Source organism: Entelurus aequoreus, linkage group LG08 (assembly GCF_033978785.1).
Source record: "Entelurus aequoreus isolate RoL-2023_Sb linkage group LG08, RoL_Eaeq_v1.1, whole genome shotgun sequence".
Lineage (NCBI taxonomy): Eukaryota > Metazoa > Chordata > Actinopteri > Syngnathiformes > Syngnathidae > Entelurus > Entelurus aequoreus.
In genome coordinates this window covers 47444564-47467200 of record NC_084738.1, presented here as the reverse complement: position 1 = coordinate 47467200, position 22637 = coordinate 47444564, and the positions used below count along the sequence as shown (strand labels likewise).

The window sequence follows — 22637 nt, the reverse complement described above, 5'->3', positions numbered from 1 at the left end:
TGATTTATTTTAAAACTAAATCAGACAAGAGAAAAACAAAAACGACTAGCATGGGAGCTAGCAAGCAAAATAATCTAGCATGAGAGCTAGCAGGAAGCAAAGTGGTCGTCAGCTGTTGCATGAGAACAAACTAGGAAGCCAGGCAGAGTGCTGCCCGGGCGAAGACTAAATAGCCCTCTGATTAGTGCCCGGACAACAGGTGAGCGTCTCGAACACTAACCAGAGGCAGCTGAGCATAATCTGCCGTCATGGCAACAGAAACAAACAAACACGTGACACTAAACTGTAAACAAACTGATCCGAGCAGCGGATCCTAACAGTACCCCCCCCCAAAAGGACAGATTCCAGATGTCCCTAGAAAACAGAAAAAACAACTGGAACCCAAAAAAAAAAAACAATAGTTCACGAGTCAAGGGCGGGCGGGGGGGTGACTTGGTGGTGGGTCGCCAGGCCACGTGTCCCCGAATCCACCGGGGAAGGGTCAGGTGGCGGCGGCGAATGGAACGCCGCCGCCGCTGGCGAGGCGGGCGACCACGGTAAGGCCACATTCGTGGCCGCCGAGAAGGTGGGCGTGAGTAGCGCCAGAATCTCAGCAGCCTCTGAGTCCTCGAGGGCTGCATGCGGGGACCTGCTTTCCGCTTGCGCCGCCGGACCACTCGAGGTCGCTGAGATGTCGCCGTGGAAGCGGTGGGAGTCGCTGTCGTGGCAGCGGGAGTCGCTGTCGTGGAAGCGGTGGGAGTCGCTGTCGTGGCAGCGGGAGTCGCTGTCGTGGCAGCAGGAGTCGCTGTCGTGGCAGCAGGAGTCGCTGTCGTGGCAGCAGGAGTCGCTGTCGTGGCAGCAGGAGTCGCTGTCGTGGCAGCAGGAGTCGCTGTCGTGGCAGCAGGAGTCGCTGTCGTGGCAGCAGGAGTCGCTGTCGTGGCAGCAGGAGTCGCTGTCGTGGCAGCCGGAGTCGCTGTCGTGGCAGCAGGAGTCGCTGTCGTGGCAGCAGGAGTCGCTGTCGTGGCAGCAGGAGTCGCTGTCGTGGCAGCCGGAGTCGCTGTCGTGGCAGCCGGAGTCGCTGTCGTGGCAGCCGGAGTCGCTGTCGTGGCAGCCGGAGTCGCTGTCGTGGCAGCCGTAGTCGCTGTCGTGGCAGCCGTAGTCGCTGTCGTGGCAGCCGGTGCTGGTGCGAGAACCAGTCGTGGTACAGGTGCTGGTGCGAGAACCAGCCGTGGTGCAGGTGCTGGTGCGAGAACCAGTCGTGGTGCAGGTGCTGGTGCGAGAACCAGTCGTGGTGCAGGTGCTGGTGCGAGAACCAGTCGTGGTGCAGGTACTGGTGCGAGAACCAGTCGTGGTGCAGGTACTGGTGCGAGAACCAGTCGTGGTGCAGGTACTGGTGCGGGGACCAGTCGTGGTGCAGGTACTGGTGCGGGGACCAGTCGTGGTGCAGGTACTGGTGCGGGGACCAGCCGTGGAGCAGGTACTGGTGTGGGAACCAGCCGTGGAGCAGGTACTGGTGTGGGAACCAGCCGAGGTGCCGGTACTGGTGTGGGAACCAGCCGAGGTGCAGGTACTGGTGTGGGAACCAGCCGAGGTGCAGGTACTGGTGTGGGAACCAGCCGAGGTGCAGGTACTGGTGTGAGAACCAGTCGAGGTGCAGGTACTGGTGTGAGAACCAGTCGAGGTGCAGGTACTGGTGTGAGAACCAGTCGAGGTGCAGGTGGCCTAGCCGGCGGTTGCGGCTTAGCAGGCCGAAAAACCGGTGGTGGCGGCCGGGCAGGAGGTTGTGGCTTAGCCCGCCGAAGGACAGGTGGCGGTGGCCGAGCAGGAGGTTGCGGCTTAGCACGCCGTTGTGCCACCCCACTCGCACAGCTCCCAGTACTAGCCCCCCCCTCAAAAAGCGGATCCCAGACGCGTTCCTTGCGGATTGGAACCGTCTTCAAGGGTGGGTGGAGGGAGGTCTGGGGGAGGGCAGAATCCTCTCCTCTAAATTGTCCAAAATGTCTATTGTCACCCCCCACTTGAGACTGGGACTGACTAGATTTAGTCCTTAAAAAAATGTCCTGATAATGTTTTATTGCAGAATTAAAGTCACTTGAAAATGGCTGGCAGGAAGAATTGACATAATGTCTAAAAAAGTCTTTGTCTATGACGTCATCCAAAATGGACGGGACAACGTCATCAAGCGGCGTGTCATCAGGGGGTGCCGACGGAATGACGTCATAGCTGCAGTCCCAGTGATTGACAGGCCAGTCATAACAGTCTTCGGTAAGGTAGTTGATGGGATTAACAGACCTTTGAAGAGGGAAATCTTGGGCTGAATGTAGCTTGCTGTGTACCGGTGGAGGAGTTTGAGGGAGTGGCGCGTCTTGGCGGCGAAGTGAAGACCTCTTGGGTGGCTTCCGTCTTCGCTGACGCGTCCGGTGGTGCGGAGGTGTGGCGATGTCCTCGGGCCAAACGGAGTGGATTGGGACCAACCTTCCGTTAGGACCCCATATCAGGTCCTGGCGCTCCGAAGGGGAATAGCGGAGAGTCTCCGCCTCCATCGCTCGCAACACCATCCACGCACCTTCGTCCATCTCCTCCGACATGCTCGCTGCGAGAGAACTTCTTCTTGCTGGCTTCCTACTGTGACGACCTGGTCGCATCGAGGTGCGGTGGTGTTCTCCCAAGGATGCAGACGGGCTCGGACACAGCTTGCAGGTAGGAAAATGATTTATTTTAAAACTAAATCAGACAAGAGAAAAACAAAAACGACTAGCATGGGAGCTAGCAAGCAAAATAATCTAGCATGAGAGCTAGCAGGAAGCAAAGTGGTCGTCAGCTGTTGCATGAGAAAAAACTAGGAAGCCAGGCAGAGTGCTGCCCGGGCGAAGACTAAATAGCCCTCTGATTAGTGCCCGGACAACAGGTGAGCGTCTCGAACACTAACCAGAGGCAGCTGAGCATAATCTGCCGTCATGGCAACAGAAACAAACAAACACGTGACACTAAACTGTAAACAAACTGATCCGAGCAGCGGATCCTAACATATAAGTTCACATTGTACACATAATGTGATTAAAATGTATTTTCCTGGGTTAATTCATGCAAGTTTATGTTGACATTATTTTTTTACAAACTCATGTAAATTGAGAGGGGAACATATTTTTTGTTCCGGTTTGGTCACGTTGTTGGGGAAACAATTAATATGTGACGGCATTAGGAAGCAGCGTGAGACAACACGTGTTTGATGGAGAAAATGGTAATGGAGTCTCGGATTGAAAAGGAACTTTATTCCCTCTGAGTTTATGAGGCCAATTTTTTCTGATATGCACTTGAAATCAATGTTTTTTCTTTTTTGGATGTCAAACTCACTGTACTTTCTGTTTGCTTATTTTATTAGTTCTGACGGCATTATATTTGGCATTGTTGGTAACGTTTAGAAGACGTGGCTAAAATTAATGTCTGTGAGCAAAACGAATGACTTGAGCCTTGATTAAGACCTTGGAGGGAGTAACATTTACTGTTAATAGCTGGGTACTTAATTGTTGTTACAATGTTCTGTCGTCTTCTGTTAAAATAAACAAGTATTATTCAGTTTGAATACTTTACGTTCGTTTTGGCCGATAGAGGAGCAGTATTGATCATGCCAATGCTAATACTGATATTTCAAATGTTAAGTATTGGTGAATGATTACATTTTCGATCACAATTATAATCAAACAAAAACACAGGATGGCAGTCTCACAACATGTATAATCTATTTTAGTTTTTGATTTAAATCCTTTGGATTTTGCCTTTAACGACAGGGACTTATTTCCTGAGTTACTAAACAGTAACTAAAATGACATAGAAGTTTTGATAATAAAAATATTGATCCAAACACTGTAGTATTGATCATATACTGTTACTATACTTGACATTGTTGCTGTCAATATTCGTATCAATCTGCCCAGCTTTGTTTGCGTTCAAGAGCTCTAGCATACTGTTAGCGGTCAGCATATCCTTCCACAGTGTGTAGCGTTGCCTTTTTAACTAGTCGTCGTCTTCCCTTTGTAAGAAATTTAGTTTATTTGCCGCCATGGAGGTGAGTATTGCTGACTTGAACGTGTTTTTGCACTGTGGAAAGACGTTAGCCGCTATGGAGTATGCTACAGTGTGTTGAGGAGACGTTCGTTCTCTTGCCGCTGTCAAAACTGCAGCACACAGCTGAAATGTGTCATGATCACGATATAACAATGTATTAAAAACCTTTATCGTTGGCCAAATTCACATTATTTATATCGTGCAACCCTAATGAATATGGCTTTAAATTTTGTTGTGTCCCGCAGACATCCAGCAGCTGCAGGAAAGACATCTCCCTGTCCTTTTCCTGCAGGTTGGAGCAGAAGTGTCCTCACTTTATAGAAAAATATTTGGATGATGATGACATCAGCCAACGAAACACTTGTGATTGTGAAGAGTGAAGACGATGAAGAAGAGCAAGCAGAGTGGTCACAGCTCCGTTACCGTCACAGCGAGACCATCTTGAAAGAGCCACGACTCCTTGAGGTTGGTGATGATTGGATCAGAACCACTTTGTCAGGTCTAAACGCTGTGAAATACATTACGGACCCTGTCGACAAGAAGTGTTGCTGCTCCAAATGTGGCAAAACGTTTTGTTACAAAAACTGCATGCAGATGTATGAGGGAGAAAAGCAGTGGCGGGCCATGCGTTTCCCACCTAGGCCTTCAGTGATGTCCGACTTCAATGATTACCTCTCAAAATACCATCATTTATGTCCCATTGCTGGAGACATTATGACCATTGCTGGAGACATTATGACCTTTGCTGGAGAAATACTATACAGGAACACACTTACTCCATACAGAGCATTGAACTACATCAAAAGTGTACAAAACGGGTTATTTTTCTGGCGCATTTAAATATAAATTAAAACGCATCAGCAATTAAAACATATCTTATGTGGTACTGTTAAAATATTTGAACTCACAATTTGTAGGACCTATTCGACGCCGTATAAGCCAGTGGTACCCCTCGTCGTCGGCTTATTCGAGTGGAAACGGCAAGCATTTCCCCATTTCATCGCCAGAACAGCTAAGCTAGCTTCCGGGGTTGGCCGACATGGTCTCACAAGATGCAGTTTCTCTTTAAATATATTTCTTGAAAATGGCCTTGCAAATATATATCTGCCACCTAATCAACGTTTTGTTCTCCTTCTCTGCTATCCCGGTGTGGCTACGACGCAACACTTCCCTCTTCCTGCTAAAGTGAAACTTGTGATTGAATACTCACTTTGGAGTGACAAGTGAGTATCCAATCACAGTCTTGTTAACATCAGGCTACTTAGATAGGCTACTGTCAACAACTTATGATCTGATTGGCTATCGCAACTGTCTCTCAACTCTATGTGTTCTCAAATTCATCTGCTAGCGGTCCCGGTGAGTATCCAATCACAGGACACGTAAATGTAATGTTCAATGTGAGGCCATCTAAAAGGCTTTACTGACAACAACTCGTGATCTGATTGGCTATTGCAACTGTCTATCAACTGTATGTGCCCGTTGACTTACAGTGCACGGACGCCCCCATTGTTGATTCTGAAGGCCTCTGGCAGATTTGGTACAGCATGGCAACATAAGCTAGCTGCATTCTGATTGGATACAAACTAAAACTAAAAACAACAGCACTGGAAGGAGCATAATATGATATGAAGAGAATATGAATAATTTTAGATATTTAGGGAAAGTAAATTAAAAACATTTTTTTATATTTAATTCTGATCATGATTTCTGGTTATGTTAGGCCAGCAGAGAAGGCCTTGCTGGCCCTGAGGGCACACCACCGGAGAAAATCAGTTTTCTTCTTCACTGTTCACTGTTAAAGGCCTACTGAAACCCACTACTACCGACCACGCAGTCTGATAGTTTATATATCAATGATGAAATCTTAACATTGCAACACATGCCAATACGGCCGGGTTAACTTATAAAGTGCAATTTTAAATTTCCCGGGGAACTTCCGGTTCAAAACGCCTTTGAGGATGACGTATGCGCGTGACGTAGCCAGTAGAACACAGGTATGGCTTCCCCATTGAAGCCAATACGAAATAGCTGTTTTCATCTCATTATTCCACAGTATTCTGGACATCTGTGTTGGTGAATCTGTCGCAATTTGTTCATTGCATTATGGAGAAAGAAGCTGAGCAGGCAAAGAAGAAAGTCGGTGCGAAACGGAGTATTTTGCGAGGGAAGTCAGCAACACAACACAGTCAGTGTTTCATTGTTTACATTCCCGAAAGATGCAGTCAAGATCGAAGAATTCGGACAACAGAGACTCTTACCAGGAGGACTTTGACTTCGTTAACAGACGCAGACGCGATACCGTGAGTACGCTTCCAAACATTTGATCGCTTGCTATAACTAGCTCGAGCTAGTAGCTAGTAACTAGGAGCTAGGAGCTAGCATAACAAACACCTAGGTGTTTGTTATGCGGGATTAATTTGTGGCATATTAAATACAAGCCTTGTTGTGTTGTGGCTAATAGAGTATATATATGTCTTGTGTTTATTTACTGTTGTAGTAATTCCCAGCTGAATATCAGGTCCCACCCGCGCGCTTCCAAACATTTGATTGTTTGCCCGTACGTGCGTGTCATGTACGTAACTTTGGTTAAATATATAAGCTTTATGAACCTTGGGTTAGGTGAACGGTTCTTTGGGCTGAGTGAGTGTGTGTTGTGCAGGTGTTTGAATTGTATTGGCTGGTTATATATACGGGATCCCGTCCATATTACCCGCTCGAGCTATAACTAGCTCGAGCTAGTAGCTAGTAGCTAGGAGCTAGCATAACAAACACCTAGGTGTTTTTATGTGGGATTAATTTGTGGCATATTAAATATAAGCCTGGTTGTGTTGTGGCTAATAGAGTATATATATGTCTTGTGTTTATTTACTGTTTTAGTCATTTCCAGCTGAATATCAGGTCACCCCCGGCTCTCACAACATCTTCCCTATCTGAATCGCTTCCACTCTCCACTAGTCCTACACTTGCACTTTACTCATCCACAAATCTTTCTTCATCCTCACTCAAATTAATGGGGAAATCGTCGCTTTCTCGGTCCGAATCTCTCTCACTTCATGCGGCCATCATAGGGAACTTTGCGTATATGTTCAATTGACTACGTCACGCTACTTCCGGTAGGGGCAAGCCTTTTTTTATCAGATACCAAAAGTTGTGATCTTTATCGTCGTTGTTCTATACTAAATCCTTTCAGCAAAAATATGGCAATATCGCGAAATGATCAAGTATGACACATAGAATAGATCTGCTATCCCCGTTTAAATAAAAAAAATTCATTTCAGTAGGCCTTTAAAGGAACTTTGATACGACACACGAGGAAACACACGGGCGAGAAGCCGTTCTACTGCTCGGTGTATCAAAAGCTCATGGGATAAGAAGAGCATGACAGTGCACATGAGAACGCACAGGGAGAGAAGGCCTTCGCCTGCCTCGTTTGCGCAAAAAAAGTTATCCGTCAAGGCACACATGTTGAGACCAGAGGTGGGTAGAGTAGCCAGAAATTGTACTCAAGTAAGAGTACTGTTACTTTAGAGTTTTATTACTCAAGTAAAAGTAAGGAGTAGTCACCCAAATATTTACTTGAGTAAAAGCAAAAAGTATGTTGTGAAAAAACTACTCAAGTACTGAGTAACTGATGAGTAACCTGTTCGTTTAATAATGACGGCAACAAATAATGCACAAAAACATAAAAATAGCAATGAACAAATTTAGAGCCAGGAATATCTCTTAAGCAACTAAAACAATGATGTATTAAATAATAATACATTAAAATAAATACAAAAATTAAGGCAAATTTAGCCACAATAAATTAACAGCACCATATGCTCAGTAGGCAGAGATTACAAAGGAAAATAACAAGTTAGCCTTTACGCAGACCATAAACTCTGATAGGTGTGGGCTGCACCTGAGAACACACTGTGCACTTCTGATTGGTGTTTGTATGCATGTGTGAGTGTGTGTGCGACTGTGCGTGCGTGTGTGTGTGTGTCTCTATCTGTCTGAGGCTGCAGTGCGTTAATAAATGTCCCCACACAATGTACATTTGACAGTGATTCATAGCAGGGAAGCTAACATCAGCCTACGGTGACAGCCAAAATATCTACTAACGTTACTTACCGCGATGTGCTTCCTCAAATTTGACGTTGAGTTCATGTAAGCTGAAATGTCCACTTGTTTGGGGAGACACATATGACAACGCATTACAAAACTGTTTTTTTGGTTGTCTGAAGCGTGAACATCGATTTTATGTGAGACCAGGGGTGTTTGCGTTTGTTGTTGTCGCTGCCATTTTTGTTGTTTTCAGCTGAAACTTTATGTGCAGTTAATCATGTGACCGCCTGGCTCTGTGATTGGTGAAACGGAGTTCAACGTCACCAGTGACTGCATTTGATTGGTGAAACGCAGGCATGCGATACATCCTACTTTGAAGGTCTGTCTGACAAACCAAAACAAACAAAGCGTGCTAACAGATCGATAAAAATCAGTAGTTAGTAGTGAGCTGAATGTACCGTAATTTCCGGACTATAAGCCGCTACTTTTTCCTCTCGTTTTGGTCCCTGCGGCTTTTACGACGGTGCAGCTTTTTTACGGCTTTTTTACAGCTTTTTTTTACGGCTTACGGTAACCAGGGGCGCGCACTACCGAGAGCAAAACAAAGAGTAGGAGAGCGTTAGCGACAGTTTGCGCGAAGGAAGTGTTCATGCAAACACCCTCAATATGGAAAACAAACGGAGAAGTGCATATGATGCTGCTTTTAAGTTAAAGGCAATCGATCTGGCTGTCAAAGAAGGAAATAGAGCTGCTGCACGTACCCTTGACTTGGCTGACGACGCCATTTTGGACCTGTTCTTCTCCGACACCGACGAAGAGGATTTCGGTGGTTTTAGTACGCAGGAGGAAGACGATGACACAATGATTAAAGACTGACTACCGGTAATACCGTTGTATTATTTGTACTCTGCACGAATGCTGTTCGCCATGTCAAAGATGTGAAAGTTTGATTGAATGATTGAAAGATTTATTGTTAATAAATGGGACGCTTTGCGTTCCCAAACAGTCATCTCTGTCCCGACAATCCCCTCCGTGGTAGCAGGAACCCCTATATACTACGCTAATTACACATCAAAACGCCTGCGGCTTATAGTTGGGTGCGGCATATATATGGAGCAATCTGTATTTTCCCCTAAATTTAGCAGGTGCTGCTTATAGGCAGGTGCGGCTTATAGTACGGAAATTACGGTAGATAAATGGAGCGGAGTAAAAGTAGCGTTTCTTCTCTATAAATATACTCAAGTAAAAGTAAAAGTATGTTGTATTAAAACTACTCTTAGAAGTACAATTCATCCCAAAAGTTACTCAAGTAGATGTAACGGAGTAAATGTAGCGCGTCTGGTTGAGACACATGAGGACACACACCGGAAAGGCGTGCAACGTGTGTGAGGAAAGGTTTCCTTACAAGTACCAGCTGGACAAACATGAGTGTGTCAGCAGTCAGGGAACATTCTAACATGGAAAACATTTGTTTTCTTCCTATTCTCATCAAGTTTAAAAAGAAGACCACTTGCCCCGAACGTGAAAGTACCATTTCAGAGGATTAAATTCAACCGTACAAATGGGAAACTTTAAAAACAAGTGTTTATTTATAGCCATAATGATATTAGCTGATATTTAGCCTGATTTATTTTTAATGGGATGATTGGCAACACTAAATTGACCCTAGTGTGTGAATGTTGTCTGTCTATCTGTGTTGGCCCTGCGATGAGGTGGCGACTTGTCCAGGGTGTACCCCGCCTTCTGCCAGAATGTAGCTGAGATAGGCTCCAGCACCCCCCGCCACCCTGAAAGGGACAAGCGGTAGGAAATGGATGGATGGATGGATGGATGGGATGTCACTGACCCCTGCTGGAGGAACGAGTTGGTGCAGCCAAACTAAATCACACACGTGGACTCCACTAATGTTTAGTTTTTTTCTTACTAATGTTGAATGTGCTCATATATGAATAGGAACTATATGCGTAAATATGCCTACATGTTCAGTGAACATTAAAAAGGAGCTACAGGCCTGAGCAATGCCGCCCTCTTGTGTCTTATAACGGTACTGCTTGCATGATTGAGGGCTGAAGAGAAAGTCATGTTCTCTCCTAAGTGTACCTGCTTCATATACGGAACAACTTTATTCAAAATTTTGACAAATATTTGACAGCTTCTTCCTTGTTCAAGTTTTACATTTACAAGTTTATAGTTTTGGCTTTCAAATGACTGTTGACTGAAGCCACTGTTGTACTCATATTTACATATTTCATACAGTATATTTACAGCAAAAGACACCAGACTCTAGAAACAATCAACTGTTGACATTTGCACCAAAGGCGAGTTGGAGCGAGTTTTAACGTACAAGTCGGGAAGTACAACATTGTAATTAAATATTGTTAGAAATATTACATGCAAAGAAAATGCATCTGGCATTTGGCCCGAGGAAACAAGCTTAACTTGGCATTACAGTCCAAATGTGGTGCAGATATTTACAGCAGTGGTCCTGATGCAGAGACATCTCTATGGCGACAATGTCTGAGGACAAGTGCCTTCCTTGTCAACAACGTGCTATATACTTGTTGAGAAGTGCAAAACAAAAAAGATATTAAATAACTCCATTAAAAATATAATGTATTTTGGTACTCATACAAAACCTTATAAAAACTTAAAGTGCAGCTAAAAACAGTTAGCAGATCAACAAATAATCCTTCACCTGGCCTGCACCTTCAGTAAAGGTGTGTGTGTGTGTGTGTGTGTGAGAGCTGAGAATTAGGCGGGATCATGGCTGCACCAGCAAATCCTGTCGTAAGCCACCGGTTGCCAAGGATACGTCAGCCATTAGGACACGTCGAGGTAAAGTTAGCCTGGACGGGCCGCCTCATGTGGAATTTACGTAACCGCATGTCAGCTCACCCATCTTAAAACATGGCGTCCATTGACGAGTCCTGTCCAAATCTTTACGAAAGTGCTCCGTTTGGAATATTGCGAAAATATCTTTGTGCAATTTGCCTTCAAGTCATAATGAAGACGCCCATGAGGCGTATCATGTGTCTCCACCCGCCTCCTGCTATGCTAACATTGCTAAAGGCGCTAGCGTTTGTCCAATCCTTGAAAGGACAATGTACAGATGTGCTCGGAGAAGGCAGACAGATTGGACTGGAATGGCGAAAACGACAAAAGTTTGAAAATCCGTGCTCAGTGGCAGGGGTCAAAGGGGAACTCAGTGAGGCCGCCATGGAGCTCCAATGATTCCTGCTCCCAGGAGACGATGTCCCCGACCAGGTGACCACCGCATGTGGCTTGACTGTAGATCTCAGCGGGTGTGAGGACCCTGGACCAGAACTGTAGGTCGGACATTTCTCCCATGAAGGACTGTGTGACGTCAAAGCGTCCTCCCATTGTGTCCTGGAAGAAGGCGGCGTCAGTCAGGAAGGACAACAGAGGATATTATTGACCTCAGATTATTTTGTGTGCTCACCTGCTCTTGTCCCAACAGAAACATCCCTCCTGGTTTGATGGCGTGCCACGCGGAAAGGTTCTGACCTGAGCCTTTCCTCGCCCCGTCCAGATAGACTTCCCAGACGCCGTCACGTGTCGACCACGTAACACACACGTGATGCCACTTCCTGTCCGTCATGGTCACAGGCAAGGTGACCGCCTACGAGGACAGGCTCAGTGATTAGCATGTTTATTACCGTTTTGTTGGGTACTTTTGACTGGCGTCTCATTGACAGCAAGAGAAGATGACTGCTTAAGATGAACTGAAATGATGGATTGAAAACATCGAGTCATGGGAAAAGTGGGAATTTTTGGATATTAGGTTAAATCAGTTGATAAATGTAAAAAAACCCATTAATTCCAATGACAATTCTTGGCCTGAAAAATTCAGGAACACCATGAATTTTTGGAATGTCAAAAATAAATAGCCCAGATATTTTCAATGTGGAATGGTTTGAATCAGTCAAGAAATATGTAAGTACAGTAATAAGAATTCTTAAAATCAAAATGAATGTGTTGTACTGAATTTGGGGAATGTGAAAAATTGTTAGTGTGAATGCTTTGATGCTGCAATGGTTTCAATGGGTTGGAAACTGGGAACAAAATAGCAGTCATGTAAATAGGAATTTTGGTCTGGAATCTGTTCAATTCTAGGGAAAAAAGATCTTGAAAAAATAGATGACCCAAATCTAATGAATGAGCTCAATATTTTGATGCTGGAATGGTTTGAATTAGTTGGGGAATGTGGAATTAGTAAGGATTCTAAATATCAAAGGGAATTTGTCTCAGGGAAACATAGAATTGTTAGCCGGAATGTTTTGATGCTGGAAATATTTCAATGGGTTGAGGAAAAATGAAAAAAAAAATTGCATTCATTTAGGATTTTTGGACGGGAAACGCGGAATTCCAGGAAACAGGACATTTTGGGATTATAAAAAATAGAATGAATGAGTGGAATACGCTGGTTTTGGAGGAGTTTAAGTCAGTTGAGAAATATGTAAATAGTAAGAATTCCAAAGATCAAAAGGATATTTGTGTCAGGGAAAGCATTTTGGGGATGTGAAAAATTGTTAGCCTGAATGTTTTGATGCTGGAAAGGTTTCAATGAGTCGCAAAATTGGAACAAAATGTCAGTCATGTAATTTAGAATGTTTTTAAATTCCAAAAAGAATTAGAATTTTTGGAATGTCGAAAAATTAATGACCCAAATTCTTTGAATGAGCTCAATAATTTTTGACGCTGCAATGGTTTGAATCAGCTGGAACCTTTTTAAAAATATCTTGCCCTAAGTGGAAGAGTTCAAGTACCTCAAAGTCTTGTTCATGAGTGAGGATCGGGAGATTGACAGGTCTATTTGTGCGGCATTTGCAGTGATGCTGACCCTGTGTCGATCTATTGTGGTGAAGAAAGAGCTGAGCCAGAAGGCAAAGCTCTCAATTTACCAATCGATCTATAGCCCTATCCTCACCTATGGTCATTAGCTTTGGGTTGTGACTGAAAGGACAAGATCACGGGTACAAGCGGCTGAAATTAGTTTCCTCCGTCGGGTGGCGGGGCTCTCCCTTAGAGACAGGGTGAGAAGCTGTGTCATCCTGAGGAGTTGTTTAGGGCACGTCCGGCAGGTAGTAGGCCATGATGAAGACCCAGAACACGTTAGGAAGACTATGTCTCCCAGCTGGCCTCGGAACGTTTCAGAAATCCCTGTGAGGAGCTGGACGAAGTCGTTGGGGAGATGAAAGTCTGGGCTACTCTACATAGGCTGCTGGCCCCGTGACCCGACCTCGTATAAGCGGAGAGAGATGGATGGATGAATGGATGGATGGAAGGGTTTAAATAAGTTGGGGAATATGGATGTAGTAAGAATTCTAAAGATAAAAGATTATTTTTGTTAGGGAAAATTTGCTAACGATGGATTCTGATGCGTCATCTATGTTGCTGCTTCTTGATCTTAGCGCCGCTTTCGATACCGTCGATCATAATATTTTATTAGAGCGTATCAAAACACGTATTGGTATGTCAGACTTAGCCTTGTCTTGGTTTAACTCTTATCTTACTGACAGGATGCAGTGCGTCTCCCATAACAATGTGACCTCGGACTATGTCAAGGTAACGTGCGGAGTTCCCCAGGGTTCGGTTCTTGGCCCCGCACTCTTTAGTATTTACATGCTGCCGCTGGGTGACATCATACGCAAGTATGGTGTTAGCTTTCACTGTTATGCTGATGACACTCAACTCTACATGCCCCTAAAGCTGACCAACACGCCGGATTGTAGTCAGCTGGAGGCGTGTCTTAATGAAATTAAACAATGGATGTCCGCTAACTTTTTGCAACTCAACGCTAAGACAACGGAAATGCTGATTATCGGTCCTGCTAGACACCAACATCTATTTAATAATAGCACCTTAACATTTGACGACCAAACAATTACACAAGGCGACTCTGTAAAGAATCTAGGTATTATCTTCGACCCAACTCTCTCGTTTGAGTCACACATTAAGAGTGTTACTAAAACGGCCTTCTTTCATCTCCGTAATATCGCTAAAATTCGTTCCATCTTGTCCACTAGCGACGCTGAGATCATTATCCATGCGTTCGTTACATCTCGTCTCGATTACTGTAACGTATTATTTTCGGGTCTCCCTATGTCTAGCATGAAAAGATTACAGTTGGTACAAAATGCGGCTGCAAGACTTTTGACAAAAACAAGAAAGTTTGATCATATTACGCCTATACTGGCTCACCTGCACTGGCTTCCTGTGCACTTAAGATGCGACTTTAAGGTTTTACTACTTACGTATAAAATACTACACGGTTTAGCTCCAGCCTATCTCGCCGATTGTATTGTACCATATGTCCCGACAAGAAATCTGCGTTCAAAGAACTCCGGCTTATTAGTGATTCCCAGAGCCAAAAAAAAGTCCGCGGGCTATAGAGCGTTTTCTATCCGGGCTCCAGTACTCTGGAATGCCCTCCCAGTAACAGTTAGAGATGCTACCTCAGTAGAAGCATTTAAGTCCCATCTTAAAACTCATTTGTATAATCTAGCCTTTAAATAGACCCCCCTTTTTTAGACCAGTTGATCTGCCGTTTCTTTTCTTCTCTCCTCTTCTCCCCTGTCCCTTGCGAGGGGGAGTTGCATAGGTCCGGTGGCCATGGATGAAGTGCTGGCTGTCCAGAGTCGGGACCCCGGGTGGACCACTAGCCTGTGCATCGGTTGGGGACATCTCTGCGCTGCTGACCGGTCTCCGCTCGGGATGGTTTCCTGCTGGCCCCACTATGGACTGGACTCTCGCTGATGTGTTGGATCCACGGTGGACTGGACTTTCACAATATTATGTCAGACCCACTCGACATCCATTGCTTTCTGTCTCCCCTAGGGGGGGGGTTACCCACATATGCGGTCCTCTCCAAGGTTTCTCATAGTCATTCACCGACGTCCCACTGGGGTGAGTTTTTCCTTGCCCGTATGTGGGCTCTGTACCGAGGATGTCGTTGTGGCTTGTGCAGCCCTTTGAGACACTTGTGATTTAGGGCTATATAAATAAACATTGATTGATTGAATGATTAGAAATTGGGAATTTTTGAAATGTGGAAAATTGTTTGCCTGAATGTTTTGATGCTGGAAATGTTGAGCAGGTTGAGAAATGTGGAAAAAAAATCACATTTTGAATTTTTGAACAGGAAAATGTGGAATCCCAGGGAAATCAGAAATCTTTGGATTTAAGAAAAACAGCCTGAATGAGTTGAATATTTTGTTGTTGGAAGGGTTTGAATCAGTCTTAAAATATATCAATAGTAAGAAATCTTAAGATCAAAAATGTATCTGTTATGGAAAAAGGGGGCGGGGGAAATGGGAATTTTGGGACTGTAAATAATTCTGAGCTTGGCTCTTTTGATGCTTGAAAATTTTTAGTAGGTTGCAAAATGGTGAAAAAAAATGCATGTCATGCATATAAATGAACATTTTGGGTTGGAAAATGTTAAATTCCAGGAAAAATACACATGTCAAAAATTGGATGACCCAAATGTTATGAATGAGCTCAATATTTTGATGCTGGAATGGTTTGAATCAGTGGGAAAATGTTTGAAAGTAGTAAAAATTCTAAAGATCAAAGTTAATTTCAGTTAGGGAAAATTGAGGATATTGGGATAAGTTGGAATTTTGCAAATGCGGAAAACTGTTAGCCTGAATGTTTTCAATGGGTTGAGACGTGGAAAAAAACGTAATTAATTTAGAATTCTTTGACCGGAAAATGTGCAATCAAATTTCTTTGCCTGAATAGGTTTAATGTTTTCTCCATAGGACTGTTAGGGCTGAAAAAAATTGGAAATATGGTAAATGGAAATTGTTTATTTGGAATGTCCTGAGTGAGCTGACGGTGGAATGTTTTGAATCAGTTTAGAAATGAGGATGTAATAAGAGTTCTTAATATTAAAAGGATTTGCGAAAATGTGGAACTTTTGGAAAAGAGAGTTCTTAGGTTTGTTGAATAATTTTTTTTTTGTCCTGAATGACAATAATGTTTTCATGTTGGAATGGTTTAAATAGGTCGAAACGTGTGGAAGCAGTCTAATATCAAAACATTGACGGCACAAGGGTTATTATCTAAGAAATAATGCTCCTCTGCATTAACAACAACTGTGCTAGAAGTTAGCCTATAAACTCAGCTTCATATTCTAGCTGCCAAGTGTCAAATGTTTCCTCTTGAGCTCACTGACACGACTCTTGTGTTGTTGTTGGCAGGGCGTGAGACAACATGGCGCTCCTATAACAATTAGGTCAATCAATTAAACTAAGAGGATTAATAGTCACTGAAGCAGAGAAGGAGAAAAGACAAATGTCTTCCGTTTGGTGTCAAGAGCAACCGGCGTTTCTGAGGATGTAAGCTTAGAAGGTTAATGGAGTAATGAAATAACCAGACTGCTGATGACCAGGCGGAAAGTGTTACAGTTAAGACCTGACAGTCCAACCAAAAACTGGGTCACCATTAACTGCTGACACTAATCTGCATAGCTCCGCCCATTATAAAAAAAAAATCAAACAATACTATTTCGATCTACGTGATTGAGCCGAGTGTTTGGCCTGTTCTACCTTGTCATTGATGAGGAGCTCCATGGGGTTAGTGCCCCACTCCATGAGCACCAACTCGTTGGCCTGGCCCGGCACGGCATAGGAGAAGGGCGTGCCCACACCGGGACCGGCACCCGCTTTCAGACGCAGGCAGACCGTGAGGGCGAAGATCTCCGTGACCAGGGAGCGCTTCATCCTGGCGTACATGTAGTTAGTCCTCATGGGGAAGTCCAGCAGGAACGCGCTTGAATTTTTCAGCTTCTTGTGGCTTCCTAGGAACGGAAGGAATTTATCAAAGCTGTGTCTCAATTGGCGCACTCAGGGCCTAATTTATTAAAGGTTTGCGTGTACTAAAACACGTGCTGATTTACTAAACATGTGTAAAGTGGATTGTGACTGTCAAGTGAGCAGAACAAGGCGGGCAATCCATTTTGCGTCAATGTCTTCATTAATATGCAAAATATGTGCTGATCATCAAAACGGCCACAATACTGGGAGGAGAAAATGCAAATATAATTATTTAGCACGCCCAATGTGATTCATCAACACTCACCATTGTTTTGCGAACACTATATGGCGCTTTATTCAGCACATGCTAGAAGGACGTGCAAATTGACAGCTGCAGGATCAGGGCTTGCGCTACACAGACAGACGACAGGCAGACGAGAATCCTCTGTTCTACGTGTGTGTGTTAATATTTTGGTGGACTGTCAGAAATAAAAATATTAGATCAATTCAGCAATTTAATGTTATAATTTTATAGCTACTGGATGACTTATGGTGCTGATTAAAAGGAATTCAATTCATGGTTTTTGGTGTCTGCTGGCGTTTTTTTTTTATTATCGTTCGTTTTTTATTTATTTATTCAAGAAACATATTTCTATAATATACCTCCTACATGAAAATACGTCTTTCATTATGGGTTAGTATATCACACGCAACACGACCAGCGTGCGCTATTTAATTTTTTGCACACGCTGGTTAGCACATGGTATTTGGATCTCAGTAAATCAGGTTCTTAGTCTTTTAAGTTAAAGTACTAATGATTGTCACACACACACTAGGTGTGGCGAAATTATTCTCTGCATTTGACCCATCACCCTTGATCACCCCCTGAGAGGTGAGGGGAGCAGTGAGCAGCAGCGGTGGCTGCGCCCGGGAATCTTTTTTGGTGATTTAACCCCCAATTACAACCCTTAATGCTGAGTGTCAAGCAGGGAGGTAATGGGTCCCATTTTTACAGTCTTTGGTATGACTCGGCCGGGGTTTGAACTCACAACCTACCGATCTCAGGGCGGACACACTTTCGAGTGCACAAGTGTGCCAAATGAAGTGCACTGTGGGTATATACAGTCTGCATTTGTCATTTCCGGAAGGCGTGCACCAATGGCACTACAATGACACTACCATGTCAAATTTCACAGCGTCAGGAAGTACTGTAGTACAGTGGTCCCCAACCTTTTTGTACTTGCGGACCGGTCAATGCTTGAAAATTTGTCCCACGGACCGGGGGTGGGGGGTGTGGGTGGGGGTGGGGGTTTGGGGGGAGGGGGTAGTAAAAAAATATATATTTTTATTATTTATTTTTTTTTGTCATAAAGAAATACAATCATGTGTGCTTACGGACTGTATCCCTGCAGACTGTATTGATTTATATTGATATATAATGTATTTATTGTGTTTTTTATGTTGATATATATATATTTTTTTTAATTTCTTGTGCGGCCGCGGCCCGGTACCAATCGGTCCACGGACCGGTACTGGGCCGCGGCCCGGTGGTTGGGGACCACTGCTGTAGTACATAGAAGAAGGGGTAGTACACAGGGTACACAGTATACTCTTTGAAGCCTACTGACAGAGGTATTTCATTTGAGACAGCCGACAAACTATGGCTGTGTCTCAAATAGTATACTGCTGTTTGTTCTGCCTCTAATCCATTACTTTCGAAATAACGCAGTATTTACCCACTGCTTCTTCTATACACTACTTTCTTATGGTACGAGTTGCTTCCGAACCTGCATAATTTTAAATTAATCCTACCCCTTTCGCTACGTATCCAGTTAAAGATGTTAAGCATCCATCATTGCAGTCCAATACTATTTTGACGGTTTTGAGAGCAACTTGCAGGTACTTTTATAACTTCCAGTGTGCCGCATTTTGTCGTACTTGTCAGTGTGAATGCAAGATTAAGTGTAAGTACTTAAGTGTGCAAAAGGAAAATGGGCTATAGTCGTACACGGACTTCATCTTTAAATTTTCCAGGTTTACAGGACACAAGTGGGTCATTCAAAGGAGTCGATGTGATTGAAATGTTACAGTTAAGGTGTTGGCGTAGAGCAGGGGTCTCAAACTATTGGCCCATTAGACGATATTTTGTGGCCCCGACCTTAATTTGAAAGTTTAATGTTAGTTTTATATGAATGGCACTTCACAGTGTTGTGTGCGGAGCTGAATGAACCTACCAATCAATGGGGTATATTGCTCTCGAGGGCGGGACATCGACCAGGCTTGATGAAAGCAGGGAAACCTTTCTCAATGAGTGAAAGTTACAGCAGCGTTGCCATAAATAGTTTTTTAAGTTGCTGCCCATTGGGACATTATACGTATATATGTCTCTCTCTGACCCAATTAATTTAAAGGGATGCGTATGTGGCGGGATAAAAGAAAAATAAGGAACTCAATGTAGCCTAACGTAGTCTGCGCTCACATAGCAACACCTGTCAGTCGGCAATAACAGTCTCAGATAACCCGGACCGATTATAGGGTCGCACAGTTATTTGTGGGTCATTATTTTTTAATTGCATTGCACTTGTTGTATTGAATTTGCATTGCCTCACACGATGAACATTGCATACAGTATATTTCTCTATGATGTAATTAAAAAATGTTTTTTGTTCCTATGACCACGTTTACGACAACAATAACAGCATGGTGTCATTTCCGCTTCTTTTTCCTGTACCAACAGCAAGGACATCGAGCGCCAAAAAAAAAAGGAGACTGCAACTGCCGTGCTGCTGTTACAGGAAAAAGAAGTGGAAATTATGCACAATGCGTGACACAAAGTGTAATTGAAATATAATCCACAGCCCCAAACATTTAGCTTCTTATTTTCTTATGAATTCTTAATTTGTTTACTTATGTCTTCATCTTATTTTGTGTTAAAAAATAAAATTAAAGACATCTGAGAAGATTGGAATTTTTTTTAACAAAGCTTTTTTTGTGGAATACCTGAAGTGGCCCAGCCCCACCCAGACAGTGCCTCCGGAGTTTGAAACCCCTGGTGTAGTGTGTATGGTGATGGTGTAGAGTGTATGGTGATGGTGTAGTGTATACCATAGTCAGAGTGGCTGTGGTGAAGCTGGCTGAGGACAGTCTCCAGTTTGCTGTGTCCGCCACTCCGAGGGCTCGTCTCTTTGCTGCTAAAAGGAAGTCGTCGAGGGAGGTGATCGCCAGCGTGATGGTCGTCGTGGTGAGCGCCACCGTGGTAATCTTCGTGATGGTCTGCATGGTGATCGCCGCCGTGGTGATCTTCATGATGGTCATCGTGATGATCACTGCCATGGTGATCTTCGTGATGCTCGCCGTGTTGATCATCGCGGCGGCCGTGGAGGTCGTCGTGATGGTCGTCATGGTAGTTGCCGTAGTGGCCATGACGGCGGCCGTTGTGCCAGTCGCGGTGATGATCACGATGGCGGTTTCTGTGATCACTGTGGTGGTTATAGGGACGCCCCCCGTGGTGATTACTACGATGGCTTTCGTGGGGGTCCTCGTGGTGACCGGTACCATGGTGATCGTCATGGTGGTCACCGTGGTGGTCATCTCGGTGGTCGTCATGGTGGTCGTCATGGTGACCTTCATGGTGGTCCCTGTAGTAGCTGTGCAGCTGCTCCTCGAGGGCATTGATCTTCCTCTGGAGGAGTTCTCTCAGGGAGCTGGAGTAGGAGCTGGAGGAGTTCCTCGCCTGCCGACATGTACACAGTTCACTCAGTTAGATAGTTTGAAAGAGTCAAGATGTAGCCGAGCTTCAACGAAACACAGCTCAGGAAAACTTCTATTAATTGATTAAGTTATCATCTCAGTTTTTCTTCTTCCACCTTCCTCTCCCTAAATCACCCTCGTTTTCCCCACCACAAAATCCGGCTTTGTTCCCTGCCAGCGCACGCCACGGTTAATAGCCTCGTCAGGCGGGATGAAGCTAATTGACGGTGACGGCGGCCTATGCCCCTTGGAGGCCGGAGTTGCCTCCATCCTGTTAGACAAGGTAGAGGCGGGGGTCAATCCTAGCTTGTCCACAAGTTTGTCTCACATCTATGAACAGGATCCAGGCGGATTTTTGGCAGCATCACCTTAACCCGCCTGAGCTAATAGAGACATTTACAGCCCGACAGGAAGTCAAGTTTGGGAAAGGGAGCTAATGCTAGTGTTTCCCTCAAATGCATCTCCCCATGCTTCACTGCCAAACATCTTCTGGCATCTAAACATTGCCATGTCTCTGCTGGTCTTACCTGCAGGTTCTCAAGGCGCTCCTTCAACGTCTGCAGAGTCTTGCCGGTTTGCTCCGGTGAGAAGGAGCTGTGTTTGCCATGTGATGACACCTCCCTGGGATGGAGGTCCGGTCTGTGGCTGCCGTGGGAGAACTGATGATCAGTGCTGTGATACGAGCCGTGGTGTGACGAAGAAGGCGTGTGTTGGCTGCCATGGTGGCCAAGGTGCTCATCGTGGTGGTCGTCATGGTGGTCATCGTGGTGGTCGTCGTGGTGGTCGTCGTGGTGGCTGTTGCCATGATGACCACCAAAGCCCTCACACAAGGTGAGCTTGGCGGTTAACTCCCTAATGGTCTCCCGCTGATCTAAGATGGTCTCCTTCTGCCTCACCAGACTCTCCCGCAGGTGCAGGATGGTGGCTTTGGCCTCGTCAGATATCACCACTCTGCGGTTGCTGCCATCGTGGCCGTTGGTGTGGCCGCTGGGTCCGTGCGGCACGCTGGGCGGGGAGTAGCAGCTGGGGTCCGCTTCGGGCGGTATAGGAGTGCAAACAAATTTGGGGCTAATGCCGTAGTCATGCTCCGCGCCGAGCAAGCTAGCGGACGCCGCCGAGCAGAAAAGGAAGCAGCTGACGATCAGAGAACGCAAGGCGATATAGAACACCTGGCTGGTGCCTCTCAGGTGCCTTGTGGTGTCAAGGCTCAGAAGACCGACTCTCGCCATCTTTGATTTAGGTCCGAAGTACACCTTGTCAACTGACCTGCAAGTCCTCCAAAGCTTTAGATTTTTTGTGGCCCACACCATGAGTGGTGGACATTTGCCCTGGACTGGATGACGTCAAGGTGCACCATGTCAACAGTGAAGTAGCTGGTAACTCCTCCTCTCAGAAACCATAAAAGCAGCATCTCAAGTATTCAAGAAGACCTCCACGAATGACCTCATTCTTCCACGATGGGTTCCTATGGTCCCTGGTGGTTCAAATGAGACATCCTTCCGCTGTCCCTGAAACGAGTCGCTGGGCCACTTCCAACCTGATGATCGGACTTGGCCCGAAGGACGTCCTGTGTTTGTCAGCCAAGATTAATCCCTTTAAGTTTAGCCTCTAAACATCGTAGGAGCAAGCAGCATCACCTGAATGGAGGACATGGATATGACAAGTCAAGTACAACTCAGACAAAACAACATGTGACTGACACTGACGTTTTTACAACGATGGCGACGCTGGGAAACAGTGTGGTCATCAAGTCCTAAGTGGGCCACTGAGTAATCAGATTACAGGTACATACATAAACAATGTGTGCTTAGCTACAATATAGGCCTTTAGACATGAAAATAATCCAATGTAGGTCAATGCAAGTATTATGTAACATGGCTGCGAGTGATGCCGCTTCCCAGCATGCCTTGCAGCACTTTTTAGAAGGATGTTGCAATTGCTGTATGTTGGTCTCTGTGTGAGTTGTGTAATTTTCTGTGTTGTAGTAGCCTTGTGAGTTTTATTTACTTTTTAAGT

General features: G+C 44.9%; 1 protein-coding gene across 1 annotated transcript in view; it reads right to left on the bottom strand.

Annotated features, from left to right (window-relative positions):
• Positions 1-9736: 9736 nt before the first annotated feature.
• si:dkey-14o18.2 (neuronal pentraxin-1) overlaps positions 9737-22637 on the bottom strand; it is a 16083-nt gene continuing 3182 nt past the window's right edge. The window contains exons 2-6 of the mRNA XM_062056662.1: positions 21149-22258; positions 19977-20604; positions 16665-16915; positions 11552-11731; positions 9737-11478 (exon numbers count right to left, since the gene is read on the bottom strand). Of these exons, the coding sequence (XP_061912646.1) occupies positions 11269-11478; positions 11552-11731; positions 16665-16915; positions 19977-20604; positions 21149-21931 (2052 nt within the window). The 5' untranslated portion in view covers positions 21932-22258 and the 3' untranslated portion in view covers positions 9737-11268. The remainder of the gene's footprint in view (positions 11479-11551; positions 11732-16664; positions 16916-19976; positions 20605-21148; positions 22259-22637) is intronic.